Here is a 23,833-nt window from a genome sequence, read left to right on the forward strand (position 1 = left end):
TTGTGGCCTTGCCTAGTAATTAATACACAATAGCACCCAGTATTTCCTAAAATTCTTACCTTCACATGCATTACTGTAGCTTCCAAGAGTAGTATAGCAATGCACAGTTATTATGTAAAGAGTGCAGTGTTTTCTCATGAAAAAAAATCATGCACACTGTCAATGCTTTTTAGTATTTTAAGGATGAAACCCAGAGTTTTGTTTTGTGTTTTAGACATTATAAAGTGAAGAAAACTATAGGGCACTTAGATATGTAAGTGATCTTTTTAACTGGCATTTATTTATTTACAAAAGTCAATTTCTTTGATGCATTTATCTAATGCACATTCTTATTTCTATTGTGTAACTTGGAAACAACTAATCTTTTGTTCTCTTGGTATTTTTAATAGTTATACATTCTATGTGTATACAGTGGTACACTTATGAAGCCCTTTATTTGAAAGGGAGTGGGCTTTATTTTCCTTAAAAGTGATATTGAAGAATTATGTCCAGTAAGGGAACTGAGTCAAAACAACGTTTAGGAATGCTCACATTCTCATGTAAGTTCCAAATGCCCAAGTCAAAGCTAAAAGCCATGCTTCAGCTTTCAGGTTATGTTTCTCCTGGGGGCTATCCTAATAGCAATTAATTTGCCATCTCACTTGAAAAGTTCTACTGATAAAGTGTTTGAAGGTTTAAGTGCTTGGATGAAAATTTTTAACCATACCTATGAAGCACTTTCAAGTATCACTGAATTACAAATATGAAAGTGTTGTTTTAATTTTCGGCTCTGTTTCATGTTTATGATTAATAGAGTTTTCATCATGAGGTGTCTTCTGTGAATCCCAGAAACTTGTCATAGTCTGCAAGAATCACGAGCTTTGTTTTATCTTGTGTAGCTATGTGCAACTTTGGTTGACCTTGTCTGTGTTAGACAAGATCAGAAGTACCATGCTCCAGATTATATGAACCACGGTTGAGTCTATGAGAATATAAACCCTGAGGCAATTCCCAGGACAGAATGTCAGGAAGGATGAAGTCCTCATGTGTAACTGTTCTTTCTGAGCACCCCTCATCCACAGTGCTCATAACCTGAGGTAGCCAAAAAGGGAAAAGCAAAGAGAATGTGGGTTATGAAATGTGAAATTTTGCTTAAAAACATACAGAGAGTCTTATTTGGGGCCATGACTTCAAAGATGTGGAATTTGCTCATAAATGTCACTTTGATACTGTGTTGACCTAACCTTTGTTAGATTGCTTTGTTTCATAAGATGAAATCTTACTTTAATTACTGAGCCAAAGAAGTTATTGTCTTGCTTGAGTAGTGCGTTGTAGGCTATGCTGAGATTGGAGGTAAGGGAGGAGTAGCCTTTATTCATTTTCTTCTCTCTGAGGACATTTTCTGGGAAGCTTATTATAGGGCAGTCACAGGCAGCCAAAGGTCTGGAGGAAGAGGGGACATTGTCATCAGCACAGGGGACTAGGGACATTATTTCATACAAATACACATTCATTAACAGTTGAGTATTTTCCACTGTCATCATTGCCTCTCACACATCAAATGTAGATAAAAATAAAATGGTGGTGATTTAAATAAAGTTAGTTGCAGCAACAATATTTTAGCACATAGCAAGTTGTGTTTGTTAATTTTATTCATTGAAGATACTATTTATACTCTGTGTTTCCTCTAGCATTCATGGTAAATAAAGGCTGCATATCTCCCTTTTAAAAGCAATTTAAAATGCTTTGAAGTGTAGTACTTTATCAAAGAGTCTTTAATAAAATTTGAAAATACATTTTAAGCATACTAAAAAAATAGCATAATATAGTCCCATGTACTTTTCACTAGCAATACTTACTATAACATTTTGCCTTATTAGATCCTAATTTAAAAGGTCTGTTTCCATAGTTACAAATTCTTTTTCTTGCTTTCTTTTTCTTTAACTACACAGTAGGTCTGGCCATGCAGCCTTGTCATCACCCAGAGTTGTCCCATTAAATGCATAAAAATCATTCTTTCTTTCCACTTTTAGAGACTTTCTGTTGTAGCTAGAGTTTTTCTGTCTGGCCCACAGTCAGGACAAATCTCTGTCACCCGCCAGTCCCACAGCCGCTCAGACCCAAGCAAGTAAACACAGAGACTTATATTGCTTACAAACTGTATGGCCGTGGCAGGCTTCTTGCTAACTGTTCTTGTATCTTAAATCAATCCATTTCTATAAATCTATACCTTGCCAGTGGCTCGTGGCTTACTGGCATCTTTACATGCTGCTTGTCATGGCGGTGGCTGGCAGTGTCTCCCCCCTCCTTCCTGTTCTCTCAATTCACCTCTCTGTTAGTCCCGCCTATACTTCCTGCCTGGCCACTGGCCAATCAGTGTTTTATTTATTGACCAATCAGAGCACATACAGACCATCCCACAGCATTCTGTCTTTTGATCCTTGCCACATTTCTGCTCATTAGCCCTTTCTGTGTGTTCCTTGCCCAATCAGGACAATTTCTGTGTCCCAGTATTCAGCCCCTCTTTATCAACATCTGAATTGACTCTCTCCACTTCTATCATGGGACTGTGTTGTCCTGATGAAGATAGTCATTCACAGGAAGGTCTGTGGCTTCTTAAGTGTGATTTCAGTTAAATGTCCTCCCTAGTGCCTGACCACTGTCTACTTACACATGAGCCCCAGCTTAGAGTCCCCTACCCTTGACATTTGTGACCTTATTGGTGTCAGGCTCTCTGCTCAGGGCTTCCCAGCCACTTTGCTGTCCTTTCGTAGCACGTTCTTCTCTCTCCTCTGCTAATTTCAAAACTCTGAGTGTAAGAGTCTTTACTCAATGTCACATGCCTAGTATCTAGCATAATTCATGAGGAAATGAAGCATCTGGTGATGAGCCAAGGAATGAAACAAACCTGAAGATGGATGTGTTTTAAATATATGTAACTCCAAAACATTGTGTATTGGGAAAGTACTTACAACTTTTAAAACTGCCTTCAAACTTATTGCCTCAGTCTTGTACAAAACCATCAATTTTGTGTTGTTGAAATTTGACAGAAACAGAGATGTATATTCCATAAGGATCTGTCTATTCAGGAGATAGGAAAAGGAAACAGAAGCAATTTAGAAGTCAGTAAAGGGCCTGCTCTATCTGGTATAGGTAATGAAATCACTGGACCATATAAGTGGCTTATGAGTTCATCTTTTTGATGCAATATCTCCTGACATTTCTTAGAATTTGAGAAGTAATACAGTCCTCAGATAGGTACCCTGGGTTGCTCTCCTTAATTATGTTTTTACCTATTCTTTTTGTTGTTTAATTAACAGTGATAATAAAACAGCAGCAGTCAATGCCACAATTTGTATTTTTAGTGGTTAAATCAAAGTGGTTTTAAGAACAGTTGTCATCAATTCTTAATCCCTGGAGGTGATAGGAAAAGGAGGTATTAAAATGTCTGTTTTAAAGTTCACATCAGACCCCTGCAAGGTAGTATTTTTTTTCCTAAAATCACCATTCATTGTTATTAAATTTTCATTAGTGGTCCAGGTAGGGGTTAGCAAAACAAAGTTGAATGAATTCCGGAAGTATTTTTTGTAATTTCTTAATATATAAAAAGTTATAGAAAGTAATATAATTTTTACAGAAGAAAATACAGGGCTTTTTACCATCACTGATTATATTCCACAGCTTCAAAGGGAAAACATGACCTTTCTCTGGTGAAACCTAAAAAAATACTATGCCTAGCTTCTTCCAAAAGGGACACAGCTCACAAAACAGGTAGGAACGCGGTAGTAAATAGATGTTGTTGAATGAATTGAACAGAGTTATTAGTATTTTTCTATGGAGCTGTTATTTAAGGATGCATAGGAAATACTCGGTTCCAAACAGAATAATTGCCCATTTCCTCTCACAAATGAGCTTGATAAGACCTTTTGGCTCTAACGCTGTGTTTGATACTGATTACAAGTACGTTGACACTGTAGAAAACTGCCTTTTTTTGTGTGTTTAAATTTCAGCCCAATTAGCCCATCCCTGTATTCTACATAGTGTATGCCATACATCAGTGGAGGGATGAAAGATGAGAGGCTGGCAAAGAACAGTTTTGTTGATTTCCTTGGGAGAGTTTGTTTTCAGTGAAGAGCAGTGAAATTACCAGACTATATAACAAGGTGGGAAAAGGTCACCGCTAGTAGGGTCATCAATTTTTTATGGTATACAATGTTAGTGAGAAATCAGTAGTTCAACTATAGAACGATGGGCTGTGTCAGAAGTTGATGTTTTATTTTGGGTGCTTTTATAATCTGTAATTGCATATGAACAGTCCCTGATGTTTTAATTGAGAGATGAAACAAAACCTGAAGTTCTGGTTCAGAATGTCTTTTCTATACATGACCACAATGCTTCTCAAATGTGAGAAGGGAGGATTAACTGGATATGAAAGTGTTTACCAAAATTAGAGTACGAGAATACGTGATGTCCTGTTTATCAAGGAATGAGGTCACAGACAGCGTTTTGTTCTTTATGTGAGTTTAAAGAAGTAATTTGCTATTAAGAACATTTACCTAACCTTATCCTAACATACATTGATAATAATGATAATGATATGGTGTTGAATAACATACATTGGCCACACCAAGTAACTCATATTTATGTGCATCAGTTCACATATTCAAAATTCGGTTCATGTCATCTCCTTTAGGAAACTGAGACACATACACACACACATATACACACACACACACACACACACACACTTTTACACACATATGCACATGTGCACATACATGTCCAGACTCATACACAAATGTGTATATTCATTATTCTTTGCGAATGTTATACATACAAATATTTTGATCATATCCATCCCCCACTCCTCCTGTACCTACAGTGCCAGATCCAGATCCACTCCCATCCCCCCCTTTCCACCCATTCCTCATTCTGAGTCCTCTTTGTTAGCCTTGCTTTTTACCACGGTAGACATTTTATAGATGAATCATAATTTCTTGGCACAATTTTTTATTATTTCAACATATTTTCCTTTGTAGTCCACAGTTTACACTTTAATCATTATGACTTTTATGTTTTATTATACCCTTAAAATGCAGGTACTATTTCTTTAGTATTTTTCAGATGACTAAAAGGAAGTATGTGTCTGATCATGGAGGTAGCTTATTATGATTCATTTGAACAGGATGAAATAGTAATATAATGTTGATATTTAAGTATAATTAAATTGTTTATGTAAAATCAGATGAGAAGTTAAACATTTAGTGAGAGAATTAGGCCAACCATTTAACAGTTAAGGAAGGAAAGAGGAAGATTAGGAAAAGCAGTAATTTTTAATTGATAGGGGAAGGAAAAATATTGAGGTTTTGAAGGACAAAGAAATATCAATACCACTTCTAAAATCAATATTCTATTTAAATTAAAATTTTTATTTTTAATTATTTCTTTTTTAAAAAATATACACCATTTCCCTTCCTTTTTTTCCTTCAGCCCATCCCATATACCTCTCTTTCAAATACATATCCTCTTTTTTCCATTAATTATTATAACATACACACAAACACACACACACACACACACACACACACACACACACACACACACTCCTGAATGAATAAGTACAACCTGTTCAGTTGTATATAATGTTGTTTATATGCATAATTTCAGGGCTTGCCATTTAGTATTGGATAGCCAGTTGATAGCCTTCTCCCTGGGGAAGATTGTTTCTCTTTCTCTCAGCATTTCTCAGTTGCCCATAGTTCTTTGTGTAGGGTTGAATCCCCTGTCCACTTTACATGTCTGCTGTTTCCTTGTTCAGCTTCTGTTTAGGCAGCCATGTTGTTAAGACTTCATGGTGTAGCTTCTGACATTCCTAGGAGACACAGCCTTTCACAAAATTCCATGGTTTTTTACAATCTCTCTGCTGCCTCTTCCCCAGTGTTCCCTGAGCCTCAGGTGATGAAGGTCATACTCTTATAATATGATCTCATCCAAAAGGGCCTGCCTACTAATACCATTGCTTTGGAGATTAGTCATTATATATGACTTTAAAGAGACATAAGCATTCAATCAAAGCTGGTTTGAGCTTTACAGAGTAGGAGGAGCCCTCGGACTCTTGCTTCCTCTGTTGATGAGGGGTGACTTGGGTACAAAAAGCAAAAGCATGCTTGACAGGAAGAAAGCACAGTTGAGGAGCACTTCGCTTGATGAGTTCATTTCAAATGGATTCACAGGATTAGTGTAGGAAGGGGTACTGAGATAGACCAGACCACCAAGGCTGTGTGTTATCAATGTTGGATTTCATCCTCTGTTCTCATGTGGCCTCGCAGGCATGTTCCTACCCTTCAAATTCTTAGAGCTCATTCTTATCTCAGCCTTCATGTTAGTGGTTCAGGTTGACCATTAGCCCCTCTTGCCCAAATCTGTATGGTTTTCTCTTCTAGTCTTAAGTGTCCTGCTCATCTTCCCTACACACCCCACTACTTTTTAGCTCACTGTCTTTTCCTAATTGCTTCTTTATAATATTTATATGTGATCCTACGTTTACCACTTGTCTTTTTGTCCATCTCATCTTCTACAATCCGAGATTTGAGAAACAAACATGATTAGCCATATTTATAGCTGTCTTTACATTGGCTGGGCAAATCCCTTCAAGTGAGTGACTTGTGAAATTGTTGAGTAAATGTGTGGACCCATAATACAAAGGGGAAAAGTAGGTTGTGAAGTTCCTTTAATCAGTTTTACTGTAATTTTGTTGTTTTGTCCTCTAGGTATCTCTTATGAGTAGATTTTTAAAGCTTCATTTTAGTTTCAGGACAGAAACATACTCAGTTGCTTTGGGGAAGAGCAAGGTCTATGCTGGGAAGAAGGAAAAAAAAAACACACTAAGGCGTAGGCAGTCACTCTGGATTTCTCTGCTTTCCGTGAAGGACAGGCTAGTAGACTTTGAAGAGATCTTTCTGGAAAACAGTGATCCAAGTGTCTTTTCTTCTTTGAAGTCAGCAATCACTGTTCCCTGCTGGCCTCTCTAGCCAGCACTCTTGCGTGTGCGCTGGAACAAATTTGATCAGCAAGCCTATCAGTCTCCAGTAAGAAGTAAGTACCCACTGGGCAGTTCTCTGTTTCCTCTAAGCTACTGGTATCTCTCCTGCTTGTTCTGTTTACTGTAATCTCTGGCGTGGTTGTGAGACACTTAGATGTGGCAGGAGCACAGAATGATGTAGTTTAAATGATTATAACTTTAGGCAGATAGAGCTGTGTGCAGCCACCTGCCCACAGACCCACAGAGCTGCATGTGGATATGCCAGGGCTGAGTTTCATAAAGAGACCTTAATTTTTTTTAAATTTAGCTTTTTGAAGCTTTGTCATTAGAATATACCAGTAGGGGTTACCACTTTCTCTCTAGCATTTAAAGTGATCGTTCAGAGTTTCAGTCTTGCACCACTTGAAGGAGAGTTGAGTCCCTCCTTGTCTTATTTCCAAAGTGGCACTGGCTGCCCCTCAGGGAGTCAGACCATGTTGAAACATGCATGTATAGTGGCGGGAGCTGTTGCTCAGCCACAGCCTCCTTTTCTGTGGGTTGTTTAAAAGGTGACAAGCTGTAGAGTGGTGAACTGAAGCAGGAGCAATGCTGATTCTAACTTACTCTCTGCTTCTAACCATGTAGTTGGTGTACTTATGACTTTGTTTCTTAGTTTTATAGCACAAAAACGATGGTGGTTAGACCAGATGATCCTAGTATTTGAAGTCATGCAGTAGTGTTCTTTTTGATCATTAAAGGCCTAATGAGACAGCTTAGAGTTCTGTTCCTCAAATTGTACTCCACACCTACATAGGAATGAACATTCACTAGACATCCACAGCATGTTCTCTCAGGCCTTTGGTCTGACATTAAGATTTTAGAAAAAAATTTTTTCCAGCAATAAAATGTATACATACAATTTTAAAGCACTGCACAGGAATTTACAATTCTTTGAAACTCAGTGGGCTATAATGTCTGTTTAATCCATTAAAAAATAAGTCTCAAAGTGTGTTATCATATCTTCCACTTTTAATTCACAATTCACTAAGACTTCAGTAGGCAACACCAGAGAGTGACTAATCTGTTTATGAAATTGAAGGAAGGCTTCTATGTGTGATCCTTGTTTATATATGAGCAGTGACTATTTCCTTCATTTGACTCATTATAGTTTATAAAAGGAGTCTTCTCTAGATAATTTTTTTTAAAGAAAAAAAATCATTGACGGTAAGTGTTCCCTGTGTGAACAATTAGTTCTTTAAGGCAAATTTTTTCATCAAATTATCTGCTTATGTCAGAGCAGATGGTTCCCATCCTGAGGCTCCTTTTGCTTCTCAAGGAAGACTACAAATGCAGGAAGGAACAGATCTCTCTTGGAAAGAGACCTGGAAGGCGTGGAACACAGGGGAAGCCTGGCATCCCCCACCCAGCCTAGTCTATAGAGCCTGATGCAAAGACTATTTCAGGAGGGTCCCAGATAATAATGTATTGATAATTAATTAATTTTGTATGCATGAATGTATGTGGTGTTTCTCTCTCTCTCTCTCTCTCTCTCTCTCTCTCTCTCTCTCTCTCTCTCTCTCTCGTATTTGTTTGTGTGGAGGGTGAGTGGTAGGAGGCCAGGGAAGGATATCAGGTGAGTTCTGCTTTACTACTCTGCTGTATTCTTTTGAGAAAGGATCTCTTACTGGCCTCGAGCTTGTGTTTTGGTTAGGTTGGGTAGCCAGCAAGTCCCAGTGATCTACCCTCATACCCCTGGGCTGTTGTTACAGGTTCACAGCCATGCCCAGTGTTTTTACATGGAAGCTTGGGATGCAAATACAAGTCCTCATGTGCACAGTGAGCTCTCTTGCTCACTGGATCATTTCACCAGCACCCTGTGTGTTGATTAAGGAGATTTAGTTGGAGTGATGTGAGACACTACTTACTTCACTCTAATTGTCTCAAAAGCAAGTTTCCTCATGGTGAATGTTGGTCATGAGCTTCAGACATGTATCTACAAGAAGAGATTTCAAAGCCTGCCTAAAGTTTGGAAGCCCCAGCCAAGAGACTAATAGTAAATAATAAAACACATATCTCAGGATCCTACCCAAGACTTAACTAAACTAAAAAAAATATTTTTTTTTCTAAAAATCCTGTGGATAGTAATTTAAAAATCCCCCCCCCCCCGCAAGGGAGTCCATGCCACAGGTTAAATATTTAGGGCATTATATATTTGTTATATAACAATTTGTTGTATGGAGTGAAGCAAGCCAAAATAAACATTTGGCCGGGGTTCTGACGTTGGCTAAGCCATTCTCACACTCTTCCCTTAGAGATGGTTGATTCTGTAAAGTTTGGGGAATTTCCAAGAAGGTCCAAATGTCTATGTTAAAATCGCACATGGTTAGTTTGCCGTTACTGCCTGAGGGTAGTACAGTGTGGATAATAGAGCTTGGTGAGTAGCCCTGTGATTGCACCAGCATTTCCACGTTTAATAGTTCTGGAGCAGAAAGAGAGCAGATAACTCTGAACCCACAGAGAAGTGACTTTCTCGAGTGAGTCATTGATTTATAATGGAGTGAAATGTATGATGTTGGCCATTTGAAAAGAGCAGCATTGACCATTTGTTTTTGATTATTAACAATGAGGAAAATTCTCTTTTTACTCTTATAGTTCATGTTCTGTTTGTTTGTTTTGTTTTTGTATTTCAGAAGTCCTTGATAAGTAGTCCACCCAAGAAAAATATGATTTTTAGTTTTATTTTAGAACTTAAGGATTTTTCTTGAATTATTTTTGAAAGGCTAATCTACAAAACAGGGTTTTTTCCTTCTTTGGAGTAATTCCAGATGGAGGGAGGCAGGTCAAGGGTGATAGGCCACACTGGGAGAGAGATCTTTTAGTAAGACGAATGATAAACTTGATGCCACAGGGACTGAGTTTCCATGGGGATGTGTAGGGCTTGTTTTGCCCTGGTCAGTTTTAGACAGAGTCTGGCAGGCTCTAAGTAGGAGAGAAGGACCTCCAGCTAAATCAACAGCAAATGCCTATTCCTAGAATGAGCATTGGTAAATGTAATGCACTCTTTGTTCTTGAGCTCATTTATGGAGTGTGATTCCTGCTTTGTTAGTAGATTGTACTAAGTATTAAATTGATAGCAGAGTACTGATATGAAAGTTTAACCCATTCCTCTTTTCCTTTTTAATAAGATATTTTATCTCAGTTATTGTGATTATGTTCATGACAATGTTATTGGGCTTTCATTTTTTTTTTTTTTTTTTTTTTTTTTTTTTTGTTAAAGGGGTTTCTCTTGGGAAGCAGCCATTCTTCCCACCAGTGTTGAATGCCTGCAAAGGGCAAAGTGACCATTTTCATCACACCAATCGGCTCTCATTTCATTCTTTTATCCTTCGATCTCTGTAGTTCCGTGGCTTTAACAATAGACAATGGCGAAATGGGAAGTATTAACCCATTAGAAACAAATAGCCACAGATTATTCTGGAAAGGACAAAACATATAAATTCTATTATGTCATAAGGTTACAATTTATTCCCAGAGAAAAAGCATTCTAGTTGAAGAACCCTGTACTTGCCAGTTGGTTTGAACTAAATTGAGACCAGTTGCAACGTCCTTTTGAATATGACATGGCTGAACCTTCATCTGGCCAACTTAACACATTTTTATTTTAGGAACAAGCTGAGAAACTTGCCTCTGTTAGTGTGCTGTTAGATCAACTGCCCTTAAGAAAGTAATAGCTAAAAAGATAGAGTTGGTAAAAAGGAGGAGCAAATAGCACTATGAAAGCCAAGTCTGTCATAGCTACTTTGCAACATAGAGCATTTTCCCCCAGTCAATCCATGTTCACCTTTGTATTATTTTCTATTTTAAGTGTTATTATTTTACATGTGTTATGGCAGTCCAATCTACATAAATAGACCCGAGACAACATCACTCTGGGCCTGACTTCTCATAGCCTCGTATGCAAACTGGAGATCTTTATATTATAATCTCTAATATATACTTAGATAGTGAACTGCCATCAAAGTTATTGTGTTTCCCTAAATATCTATGCATTTTTAATCATTCCTTTTTGAGACTATCTACCTTGGGCATATTGACAACAAGAGAACTCTCATTATCAGGTGTCACACAGACAGCTACAGTGAAGGTCACAATGGCCTTGCTATTTAAGGTCAGATGAGTATTTCAGGATTAAAAACGATTATTTCTTTCCTTTAGCATTTCCAGACAGGGTTTTTCTGTGTAGCTTTGCACCTTTCCTGGATCTCACTCTGTAGACCAGGCTGGCCTCGAACTCAGAGAGATCCGCCTGCCTCTGCCTCCCAAGTGCTGGGATTAAAGACGTACACCACCACCTCCTGGCTAGCATATATATATATATATTTTAAATGGTATAAAATCAAAATTGCCTAGGGAATTTACTAAATCAGATATTTTCCAAGTACTGATGATTCGCAATTAAAGAAGACAAAGTACAAATCAGAGCCTAAATTTGGATGACCCATCATGCAATCTAGACTTCAAATGAAGACTTCTCTACATTCTACTGAATCCTTTTTCACATACTGCAGTTTTTTTTTTTCTTCACGTCGGTTATGTGTATGAGAGGTGTGGTAGTAGCAATTTGATAGACTATAAAATAAGCCCTCTCTGTACTCAAGGCGTTTAGCATGCGGGAAACAAGTCTGACCAGTGCTTCACCCTGGAGAACTCACTTGGGGTGCTGCTTTTAGGGAGAGACAGTGAAATCTGTTGTTTGTGTTAAGGTGCCACCTTATAACATCTGGGAGGGAAGCGCTCCATGGAAAATTAAAGTAGGATTAAAGTCACCATCCCTCCAGGGGTTCTGTGGCACTGAAGCAAAGGGGAGATGTAGCAACTTATATTGTACCTCCAAAGCCATAGCAACTGAACTGGAGTGAAGGGCAAGTGAATTTCAGCCCTCTGCCCTCCATTGACGGGATTGACAAGAATGCATTGACTAACACTTTCTTTCCGTTTCATTAATAGCAACTCCCCTATTCTTGGTGGGGAGTAGTAGGTGATGACTGAAAAGGATTTTGAGAGCTCTATTAACTCTTTCTTGGAACGTTTCATGTAGCCTTTTTTTTTTTTTTTTTTTTTTTTTGGTTTTTCGAGACAGGGTTTCTCTGTGTAGCTTTGCGCCTTTCCTGGAATTCACTTGGTAGCCCAGGCTGGCCTCGAACTCACAGAGATCCGCCTGGCTCTGCCTCCCGAGTGCTGGGATTAAAGGCGTGAGCCACCACCGCCCGGCTTGCCTTTTTAAAGTATCTGGGAGATCCAGAACCAAAGACAGTCACTGGTCCTCCATATACGGAGTACATGCTTCCACCCAGTCACCACAGTCATTAGAATAAACACTCCTCAAGTATAATAAACAATAGCTCATGCCCCCAAATGGGTAAGAGTTGGTAATGTTTATGAGTGATTTCTCTCTGAGGAGGGAGCAGCTTTATCTATAAATGAAAAAATGACTGTGAGGTTATACATTTGTGAGCAGTATTGGTGCAATTAGGCCCCTATATAATTGAAGCTGTCTGTTCTCTGAAATGAAATATTGAACCAAAGCCCTCATTGCACATTGAAAGAAGTGCAAGGCAGGGAAGGATCTGTGTTTTTAATATCACTGATGCTATTGGCTTAGACGTGTTCCATTTGTTGGGTCTGTTTTGCAAGCCTAAATTTGAGATCAGAGACATTCTTCATATAAATGTCTCAAGAATTGCAGTCACACATCCATCACCTTTTTGCTTTTGGAGTACAAAGATAACCTTAAGATAGGAGCCTTCTACTGGGCAATGGGATACGTACACAGAAAGGGTGAGCCTCTGTAGTGATGAAATCAGCCAGTGCCCAAGAGGAAAGTAATAGGCAGAAAGGGTAGAGCTGATGAAAAAATTGATTCTTTTCCAAAACGTGATATGTTTTTTATGAAGCAGGCATCAGCTGAAAGAGAAATATTTTTTTTTTCAACTAAAAAGAGACTGACAGTGAGGGAAGGAAAGGTATGCAAGGAACAGGGGATAAGCATGTGTCTTATTCCCTCACCATCACATGTGAAGAGGAAGTTGAGAAGTACTCCATCTGGGGTTACTTCAGATGTTGACCTGAGACTGTTAGAATTAAACATTTTAATGCTAATAGTGGGCTTTACTTTTCCTTTCTCCAAAGCACGTGTAGCCTCCACACATCATTGTCATCTCTATTGTAAACAGTGTGCTGTTTGTTTTCAGGTTTGCCAAAGATGCAGGTCATTAGGAACTACACTGGGACCCCGCCCCCAGCTCTTCACGAAGGACCACCACTGCATATCCAGGCAGGAGACACTGTGGAACTTCTGAGAGGAGACGCACACAGTGCATTTTGGCAGGTACTACCCAGACAGATGAGGACTGTTTTGATCTAATGGGTGATTGACTATTGAATTCAAGACAAAACACTTGCCTTTAAAAACTGATTGAATACTTCGGTTTCAGAAACCTTAAATGCTTCGGTAGGGTTGTTGTTTATTAAACTTCCCCGTGTTGGCAAGGCCAAGATGGCCAGGAGTGTTATAACACTAAAGAAAATCTGTCAGCGCTGTGAGTCATAATTATCATTTTTATTAAAAATTCATACTTGGCTGGAACATCTTCCCAAACCTAGTACCTGTGGGTATGATCTAACATGTATGGCTTTAATATATTGAGAGAAGTCCATGGAAGATACCTGACTGACTTGCCAGTGGCCATTTGGGGCCCTGTTTGACTGTTTGCACACCCACACATGGTACCTGAAAAATCTTAGAGGCTCTCTAGGTGTTATTCATAAAATATGTGAAATGTAAGAAATAATTGATTTTGTTGGTATTTGCTGGTGATGAAATCTCTATTTGCTAATATGCCTACCTCTGCTTTAGGTATTTTTGTTGAGAAAAATATGGTATAGCATTAAGATTTTATATAGCTGGCTAACAGAATATTGTGGTTTTTAAGAGACGGTATTTTCTATATGTGTAGAAATATTTACCAATAAAGTTGAAGAATGTGTTAACTATCCACTGTACATTGAGTATAGCTGAGGAAAGGGTTGAGGTTAAGGTAGGAAGAATGACATGCAAGTGAAATTTGATCATGGCTAAAGGAAAAGGAGGCAGAGAAGGACCAAAGGACAAAGTTGCCCACTGTGCACACAAAAGTGGCATCTATCTTATTTGTCTGTAACTGTTTCACTGATCTCTTGTCTCTTCAGAATGCTCCTAGATCTAACACTTATCCCTGCCATCATTTCAACTGCTGTAGCCAATGACTTTCCTGAAATCCCAACATTTTCCCCAAGTGTCTTTCTCCTTTCACTCATCATCCTTCCCAGAATAGAAAGAGAAAAAAATTAAATGTATCAACTCTTATATCCTTCCATCTAAACACGAAACATCTTCATTTGTCCCCACAAGGTCCCCTTACTCAAGACTCTGTTCTGTTTGAATTTTCCATCTTAAATTTTCAGCTTCCCTGTCAACTGGCATATCTTCTCTAGCATATTTATATGTTCCCATTCCTCATGTTTCAAAACACACAACTCAACATTTTGTCTAGTTTGTTCTTTCAGGTTCTTTCATTCCCTCACCCTCAGAGCTAAACTCATTGGGGAAGTAGTCTGTACTCAGTTTTCATCTGCTCTTGTGCTAGTCACAATCTAGCACCCTACAAAGTCTATGCTTAACTTGTGTCAATAGTGCCACTTAGGAAAAACAAGAGCAGCTTTGAGGTATATGATAAACCATAAATATTTGAAATGTATAATTTGATAACTTTTGATGTGTGTGTATGTGTAGAGATCACTATGATCAAGGTAATTAATATACTCACCCATCTCAAGTGTATCTTATGTCCATTGATGATGTTCTTCTGGCTCCTACCCTAAGGCAACCATCATCTGATTTCAGGCTATTGATATGATTGCACTTTTTAAAGAAAAAGTTATATATTTTATAACAATGTATGTTTTCTTTTTGTGTAGATTTTTAGTATGTTGAGTGTGGGTGTGTATGGGTGTGGTATATGCACATGTGTGTATCCAGGTCTGTGGGCTACTTCATGCAAATGGAGAACAACCAGTATCCTATTCTATCACTTTCTGCTCTAGTCTCTTGAGACAGGGTCTTTCACTGAACCTGGCACTAGGCTGGCAGCCAGTGAGTCACATCAATCCCTGTCTCTACCTCCCACAGTGCTGGGGTTCCAGGTTTACAGGACCATGCCCTGCTTGCTACATGGGTTCAGAGTATGTGAGCTCAGGTCCTCATGCATGTGCAACAAATGTTCTTATCTACTGAGCCACCTCTCCAGCCTACAATTCCTGTTTTCTACAGTGAGTGTTCATCTTGTAACTACTCTTATTCTCAGTTATTCTTAGAGTTTTCTTCATCATATCCTATCAGAAGTTTTATATAAATGACTATTTTTACTTCATCCTTTCCAGGCTAGATGCCTTGAAATTTTTTTTCTTACCTTGTGGCAGTGGCTATTAACATCTGTAAAGTGTTAGGTGGAAGTGATAAGAGAGTGTATCATGGCTGTATTTCTGATCTGAGGGAAAAGAATCAAGTTCTTTATTACTTAGTATGATGTTACCTGGGAAGTAGGATAGTTTCTTTAAAGTAAAAAGTAAATTGCTTATGAGTAAAAAAGCTGCCTGCCCTTATCTGATTTTTCTTCAGTGAATTAAGGTAGTTGGTCTTTTTCCAAGAAGCTGTGTATTTTATCTGTCATTAAATTTAATGGCCTGATGGTCATAATAGTAACTGTTGTTTTAGTATCACTGGAGTCTGTAGTGGCATTACCACTTCCATTGCCCCTCATTCCATCCCCATCCTTTTCTCCTTGGCTTCTCTCCTGGTCAGCTAGGTGACTATGATGTCCACAGTTCTCAACATAGAAGTAGGTTGTGGTTTCTCGCCCTCAATCTCTCTTTCTCTCTCCTTACATCATTGATTGCTGCTCCTGACATTATCTTATTTTCTTCTTTTACTTTATTAGCAGTTTGAAGGTTTTGTTTGTAGGCTTTGTTTATTTTGTTTTGCTTTACTTTCCTAACAGACAGTAGTACTGCAATTTCTTTCTTTCTTTCTTTCTTTTTTTTTTTTTGGTTTTTTGAGACAGGTTTTTTCTGTGTAGCTTTGCACCTTTCCTGGATCTCGTGCTGTAGTCCAGGCTGGCCTCGAACTCACAAAGATCCACTTGGCTCTGCTTCCTGAGTGCTGGGATTAAAGGTGTGTGCCACCACTGCCTGGCATGTACTGCAATTTCTAAACACTACTTCTGCTGCCTCCATAGACTCTGGTGTACTTCATTTTACTTTTAGTTGGTTCAGAATACTTTCATTTCTTTGTCTGGGAATTTAGGAAATAGACTATTTGGTTTTCAGGTATTAAGGGATTTCCTGTATGTTCTTAATGTTTTTGCTTAAAAGACACTGATCTTCCCTATTGGTATGTAGAAACATAAAATTATACAGGGTAGTGGCAACTTGTGATCTTTATATTTATGTATATATTACATAGTGTTAAAGTCAAGTTAAACAGTTATCTTTGTTATGTTCTTCATTTCTAATTTCATTTCACTTCCCAAGAGAATATAGATTGTATGACTTGATCATTTTAAAATAGTTAAGCATTATTTTATGGCCCATAAAATGATCAATCTTGATGAATGTTCTGTGTGGGCATACAAGGAATATATACTCTGTCTATAAGCAGTGGAATATTCTACAAATGCCATTTAAGTAAAAATAATCGCTAATATTGCTTAAATGTTATATATTCTTATTGACTGGTTCTATAAACATCCAACTTATCCACCCTTCTACAGTCAAGTCTGATATTTTTGTAGATTCTGTCTTCCCTCTCACTTTCTCAGATACATCTTTTGGTCATGAGTTCCTCTTCATTTTAGCTTCTGAATCACCTTCAAAGTATTTCTTCCTCTCCATCTCCATTATAGAATTTTTGCTTAAATTATGACACTTGCCCTAACTTTCATGTCATATGAAATTTGGGATTACCTTAAATTTCTATTCTCACTTGTAGAATTTGTCTACTGCAGACATCTTCCATACCCCTGCAAAACTCAGATATGATTAGATAATCTATTGATGTCTCTCAGTGTTTTCTTTCTGGCCACACAGTATTCATATTTCTTTTCCAAGGTGTTTATGAACCACAGAATCAGTGCTGCAACCTTGCTACTTTTCTGACTTCTTATCTCATCGTTCTCTCATTTAACCATGTAATCCTCATCATCTTTGTGATGATTACCTTTAATTGTCAACTTCACACAACATGGAATCACCTGGGAAGAGAATCTCTGTGAGGGATGGTCTAGAGTGAGTTGGCCTTTGGGAATGTCATTGGGGAATTGTCTTGATTATGTTAATTAATATATAGAACCCAGCCCACTGTAGGAAGCACCATTCCCTAGTCAGGGGGTTCCCGAACTATCTAAGAATGGATAAATCAAGTTGTTTAACACAAGCAAATAAGTGACTATGCATATATTAGTTTCTCATTGCTCTTGGGTGTGAATGTGAGTTCCTACCTTGACTTTCCTATAATGATAGACTGTAACCTATAATTGCAAACTGAAATTCCCAAATTGCTTTTGACTGGACATTTTATGCCAGCAACATGAAGGAACCTAGAACAATCTCCATGTGCTTATACTTGCTACTTCATGGCATTTCACTAAAAGCTCCACCTGGGTTAGCATTCTTATCCTGTCTACCTTCTCACTTCCACCCTTATTATTGGACAAAACTTGGCATTTAAAAAAATCCATATAAAAGTGACAACAGAAGCATAAACAACTCATGTTTATTTTACAGTTTTTGGATACAAAGTAGATTTATATGCATATTTTACATGTATTAACACATGTATAAGTAATGAGAATTCTGGAAAAACAGGAATTTCTGTTTTAATCTTTATTTTAAACAAAAGCAGGCAGAGCCACTGAGTTGTTGATAAGCCTGCCCAAAGTCGCATAGTTACTGGGCAGAACTGGGAATAAAACCCAGAAATTCTTGACCCCAAGGCTAAGTCCTTAACTTTCATGCTGTGCTGTGTCTTCTGAGGTCCTCTCAGCACTGAATAAGCTCATGGTGCCACAACATGCTTGATGATGTTTGTGGTTAGAGCTGCAAGCTTCTTCATGCTGATTGAAATGTATTTATTTTCAGTGTCATGAAGGTCCCTGACAGTATTCCAGTCTATTTCCACTAAATAGTGACTTGTGGGTTGTTATAATGTTCTAGGTTAACAAGATGGCTCTTCTGCCTTATTTGGTATTAGTGTGATACTCAACAACTGAGGGCCAGTAGTGGCTAGACTACCAGGGTGGACACTTGGGACTGGCCCTGTCAGGAACTTGGTGGAGGCTGTGGACCACAGATACCTCCTTGGGAACTTTTTAGACTTCTGTTCACCATAGTGGTTTCAGGGTCAGCCTTTTTGCATGTTGCAGCTGCCTCTTGGGAATGCGAAAGCAGAAGCTGCCAGACCTTAAGCTTTATACCCAGAGCTGGTACAGTTACTTCTGATGCTTTGCATTGGTTTAAGCATGGAGCTCAGATACAGGGAAGGAGACTATGTTAATTGAATACCTGGAGAGAGAGTTCACTATAGAACACCCGGGTAATGGTGGACCGCAGACAAGACACTGTGGGGTTTGTCTGAGCAGTGCTAATAATAAACTTACTTTGTAAGCCGTCCTTGAGGATGCTAAAAGCCAGTCAATTTCTCATTCTAGAGACATCAATAGAAAAATAGTGAAGCTAAGCACAAATATTGGAGCTATTGGGGCATATAAGTGGTGCCTGAACCGTGGTGTGTTTGAGACCACAGTGAAGAGCATGGGGATGGCTCAGCAGGACTCCTAGAAGCCTGCACAGTGTGTGCCCATGGACATTTAACTCTATTGAAGAGGGGATTGTAGATATCATGCTTTCCTAACCAAGCTCTCTGTTCCCTATTTTTCTCATGCTTTAGATACATAGCACTTAATTATACCTTTTAAAATTTTATTCACTATTTCTTTTGCAGCACAGTTGGTTTAGGTGATGCTTTGAATATTTTTCATGGTGTTTATAGATTTATTATTTATTGTTTATCTTATTTCCTACAGCACACTGTTTTGAAAGTAGGACTATTTAGGTTTTGTTCCAGTTGACCTCATACTCATTTTACTAAGTTGTACTGCCGTCTATCCTTTCTAGGCAAAAAGAAAATTGTTATTAATTGTCAGTTCCTTTTCAGTTGCCTGGATGTGTGAAGATTTTTCTGGTGTGGTGCTAAAAAGGCACTGGAAATACCCAAGAGAGTCACAAGATAAATGGGGAGAAGCAGTGAATGACAAACTGTGTCTATGACTTTTCCTTAGTGGAATGCAGATCTAATGGTTAGGAAGAAGAGTGGTTGATGCTTAGAACAGAGAAGAACAGTTAGCACATTTGTTCCAGGTAGCAATTATGCATTGAGTGCTAGCTCTGAACTGCTCAGAAGCCCTCATGCTCCAGTATGAACTCTCATTGGTTTGACACTAGGTCTATTTTTAGAGGAATATTTCATGCTTGCTGAGAACTAGTAATAGGTTTATATTGTCAGACATATGTTAAAAATTCACCTAGCATTTCTGGCTTATATATAACATGTGCCAGCATTGTCTTATGAGTACCTATAAATTATTTAAGGGATATTTAGCTGGACTTATTGGAAGGGAGAGTAGCATAGTGAGAAATCCTGGAATGAAGTCATTTACCTGTGGCCAAATAGCTATATGGCTTGGATGAGGTCTTTCAATTTGCTATGTGGCTTAATTTTAGGTGTCACATAAAGTGGGCAGACAAGAGCCATGTTCATAGTGTTCATAACACTGATTAAAATCACCTGGGAGGGCTTTATAATACCAGCATACAGCCCTGTTTCTAAAGATTAGGATACAATGGGCTTGGTTTTAACCCAGGCTTGCAGTAAGCCCAAAATAAATCTTATGTGAGCCACTGAGTATATGATCAACTTGGTACGATTCCATGGTAATTATGGCATTATCTCCAGCTTGTCATGTGCTCATTGAATGAAAACCAACCTATTAATATTGCCAAAACCCCAAGGTGTTCCAGTGAACTCAGTATTTTTTGGCCTACAATAGAAACTAAATAAAGGCAGTACTTTCAAATTATTAGCATATAATATATTAAATTGACATATTTGTTTTCTGTATCTTAAAAAGTGATTAAAGATGCTACGTCTTCAAGGAGGCTGTCATGATTAAATAAACTTTTATTTTACAGACTGGATGTGTGGAAGGTTCATAGTAGATAACTCTCCAGTTTAATTCCATGTTTTATTAAAAAAAAAAAAGCTAGAGTATTTTTTACTTGTTGGTTTTCAGATATAAAGAATACTTCGGTTGATTTTTTTTTTATAGTTCTCTGTGTGTAGGTATGTATACAGGGTCTCCATGTACATATTTTGTTCATTTTCATACTCAAAGAAAACATATACTTTGTACCCTTCAGTATGTGACTTCCTCTAAGGGATTGTATTTTTTTTAATTGCTTCAAGAATACAGTTTCACACACCTCTTCTGATACCTTATCCCATCTCGTCTGAAATTATACATAATTAGCACCGGAGAAGCAAGTGAAGTGTTTTTCACTTCCTATGCTAGCACTTAGGAAATCAGAGCCCCCTTTGCTGAATTTTACTGGCTGTCGCCTGCCAGTGTGGTGGCCTTAAACAGGTAACTAAGGGCTTCCATTTTATTACATGAAAAGTGGGGGTGACAATGATCACTGTAAAATAAATCAGTAATATTGTAATGTAGTCACTAAATAGTATCCAACCATCCAGACAGATCTATCAGTCTGTCCATCTATTTAGTCATCCATCCAAATACATAAAAATTGCCTACAGTATTTCGTTCACTCTGTGTTTCATATTGGAAGGACCAGAAACAATACCACCAGTTTCTTATCTGAATGATCAAGACAGCTGATGCATTATTTTGAGGTTTTTTTTGCTAAGAGGTTTTCGTAAATCCTATTTTGGAAAAACACACACAGAGGTTAGCTTGTAGATTAAAGTTTGAAGTACTCACCACAAATGAATTTGCATTTGAATCTTGAAAAGGACTTTTGTACTAGTTAAGAGCTTTGGCCTATTTGTACATTTTCAAGGAGTTTTGCTTTATGAGCTGCTTTCTCTTTCAAGCCAGTCACTCCACTCATTAATGCAGAAAGTCAGATTCTATTGTAGACTGTCATGTTTTCCACACATGCCATGCCTAGAGCATACAAATTACCCTCCAAGATGTATCAGGGACTCTCTTTCCTTGAATAGATATTAGTCTCCTCTGCATTGTTATTATCACAACAGTAATTTCTGTTGAAGTAAGTGGGTCCTCGGCATTTTTCATTGTAACTTCTTTCAAACAATGGGTTGTCAATCGAGCTGTGGAAATGCACTCTATTCTGTCTCCTCTTCTGAGGGATTCATTTTGGCAGCGTCTTCCTTCTTTCTTTGTCTTTTCTTTTCCCTGGAAGCTATATAAAACTGCCTTCAAATGAAATGAATAGCAAGTAGGGAATTGGCCATTTAGGGTCACATTTCCTGGTACAGGTGTAAGGCATGCCTGTTTTCTAACAACGTGCACAACAGTTCTGTTCACACCAGCTGACCGTTGACAGCTGACCTGTTGCTTTTAAGTAATATGATATGTAAAGACAGAGAGTCTCTCCTGCTGGAGTGGCCTTTTCCTATGAGAAGTGTTTTCATAGAAAATATACAGATTATATGCTGTGGGATGGTCTGTATGTCAAGTGTGTTGCTGATTGGTCAGTAAATAAATCACTGATTGGCCATTGGCTAGGCAGGAAGTATAGGCGGGACAAGGAAAAGAATTCTGGGAAGTGGAAGGCTGAGGGAGAGACACTGCCAGCCGCCATCAGGACAAGGAAGATGTAAGGTACCAGTAAGCCATGAGCCATGTGGCAAAGTAAAGATTAATAGAAATGGGCTAAATATAAGAGTAAGAGCTAGACAATAACAGGCCTGAGCTAATGGCCAAGCAGTTTAAATAATGTAAGAGTCTGTGTGTTTATTTTATAAGTGGGCTCTGAGACTGGCGGGACTTGGTGGCGGGAGCTGGAGAGAAATTCTCCAGCAACAAATGGCGTCCAACGTGGTGGCAAGAGTTTCCACCTAAAAACTTAGAAAAAAGATTCTAAAACGGACCTAAAAACAGCTTCCTAATTGTCTCTCTCAAATAAGCGGCAGCTGCCGGTTTGAGCTACTGGCGGGTTCCTAGCGTGCGCTCTCGACCTGCAGTATGGTGGGAATGAGGCCTCTGCAAGTAGCACATTAAACTGTGTGGTGAATTTAGCCTTTGCTAGTACAAAACAAAAAAAGAGGTTTCTGGGCTACACGCTACTTTGGTAAAAGTGTAGACCCACTATTTCTGAGAGTTATGGCTCCCAGAGCTGGCGGAAAGCGGACCGCCGCCATGTTGGGAAGCTGAAGTGGGCGGAGCCAGCAGCCACTGCGCCGTTTCAGGCTTAGAAGGCTGCAGTTTAAAAGTAATAGGCTCAAGCTAATATAAAAAAATAAGCCACGTAAAGATGACTACCACACAGAGAATCTGGATTATGTTCTCTTTGATATTCGTAACTGCAGAAAAACATTTGATTGTAAAAGCTGTTGAGTTATGCCAAAATGTATATTTTAAAGGTACCTTGACTTCAAAATTTGGATATAAGGATATGTTGCTTTGGAAAAGAGTCTCTGCTCTTGTTTCCACAGAAAGCCAGAGACTATGGATTTGTTCCAGATTAAGATACATCAGGTTTGACCAGCCAAGACCCCCTGAAAGGTCTCCAATGACACCATGGCCCAGATGATTCAACATCCAGAATGGTTTCAAGTCAACTGGCTCAGATATACAGCCTCACGGACTACTCCATGATCCTAAAATTTTCTTTCTGTCTCCAGAAGATACAGCGCCCCCCTCCAGCAGGAAGTAGTAAGAGAAGCTACGCCCAAATTCCCAAATATACCAAGCTGGCTTTAGAGATGGAATTGGCTCACTCCCCCTCTAAACCCAGACATATTGCTCAAAAAAAAAAAAAATGGTTAAGAGATTCTTGTGTCCCAAATCAGAAGAGCCCTCTGGTGTGGGACAGAGAAAAAACAATATTTTTATTTAAATCAGGTTGATTATAAATACAATCTCTTTCTAAAACAAAAAGGGGGATAGTTTAGATATGATAGGATGAAAGGGTAGATTAATGAACCTACTTTTAAAGAGTAACAACTTGTTTAAAATGTTTTACATTGCTATAGATTTTAGTTTATTGATACAAATTTAAACTTAATTTTGTTATACTGTATATATATTTCTATTCTTGTTTGAGGTATTATGTTTATGTAACTCATTTAAAATTGTAATGGATAATTAAAAAATAGATTAATAGTTAGTCATCTATGATAATATTTGTAGCCATGTTAGTTAAGTCTTCTAGGTATACATAGATATATTTCAGATAGATAGGTAATCTTCAAACACTTCAAAGACCTACAGAATATGGCATTTAAAATGTTTTAAAAGTTTAGACTTTTTGGACAGTGAGACATGTCTGCTCCTGACAGCACCGATTTACTTCAGAGAGGAGGATGGGCATCGAAGACACTCCATATGGAGTTTATCTTCACCTTGACAAAAATAGCCATTTGGGCAAGAAACTGTTCTTGCCTGGACTGCTTGATCAACTGGACATGCAGGACCC

General features: G+C 38.3%; 1 protein-coding gene across 2 annotated transcripts in view; it reads left to right on the forward strand.

The window, feature by feature from the left end:
* Positions 1 to 23,833, forward strand: part of Vav3 (vav guanine nucleotide exchange factor 3) — a 341,908-nt gene that overhangs the window by 262,559 nt on the left and 55,516 nt on the right. For both annotated transcript variants that reach the window (XM_059266122.1, XM_059266121.1), the window contains exon 20: positions 13,252 to 13,388. In XM_059266122.1, coding sequence (XP_059122105.1) covers positions 13,252 to 13,388 — 137 coding nt within the window. The remainder of the gene's footprint in view (positions 1 to 13,251; positions 13,389 to 23,833) is intronic.

Source organism: Peromyscus eremicus, chromosome 6 (assembly GCF_949786415.1).
Source record: "Peromyscus eremicus chromosome 6, PerEre_H2_v1, whole genome shotgun sequence".
Lineage (NCBI taxonomy): Eukaryota > Metazoa > Chordata > Mammalia > Rodentia > Cricetidae > Peromyscus > Peromyscus eremicus.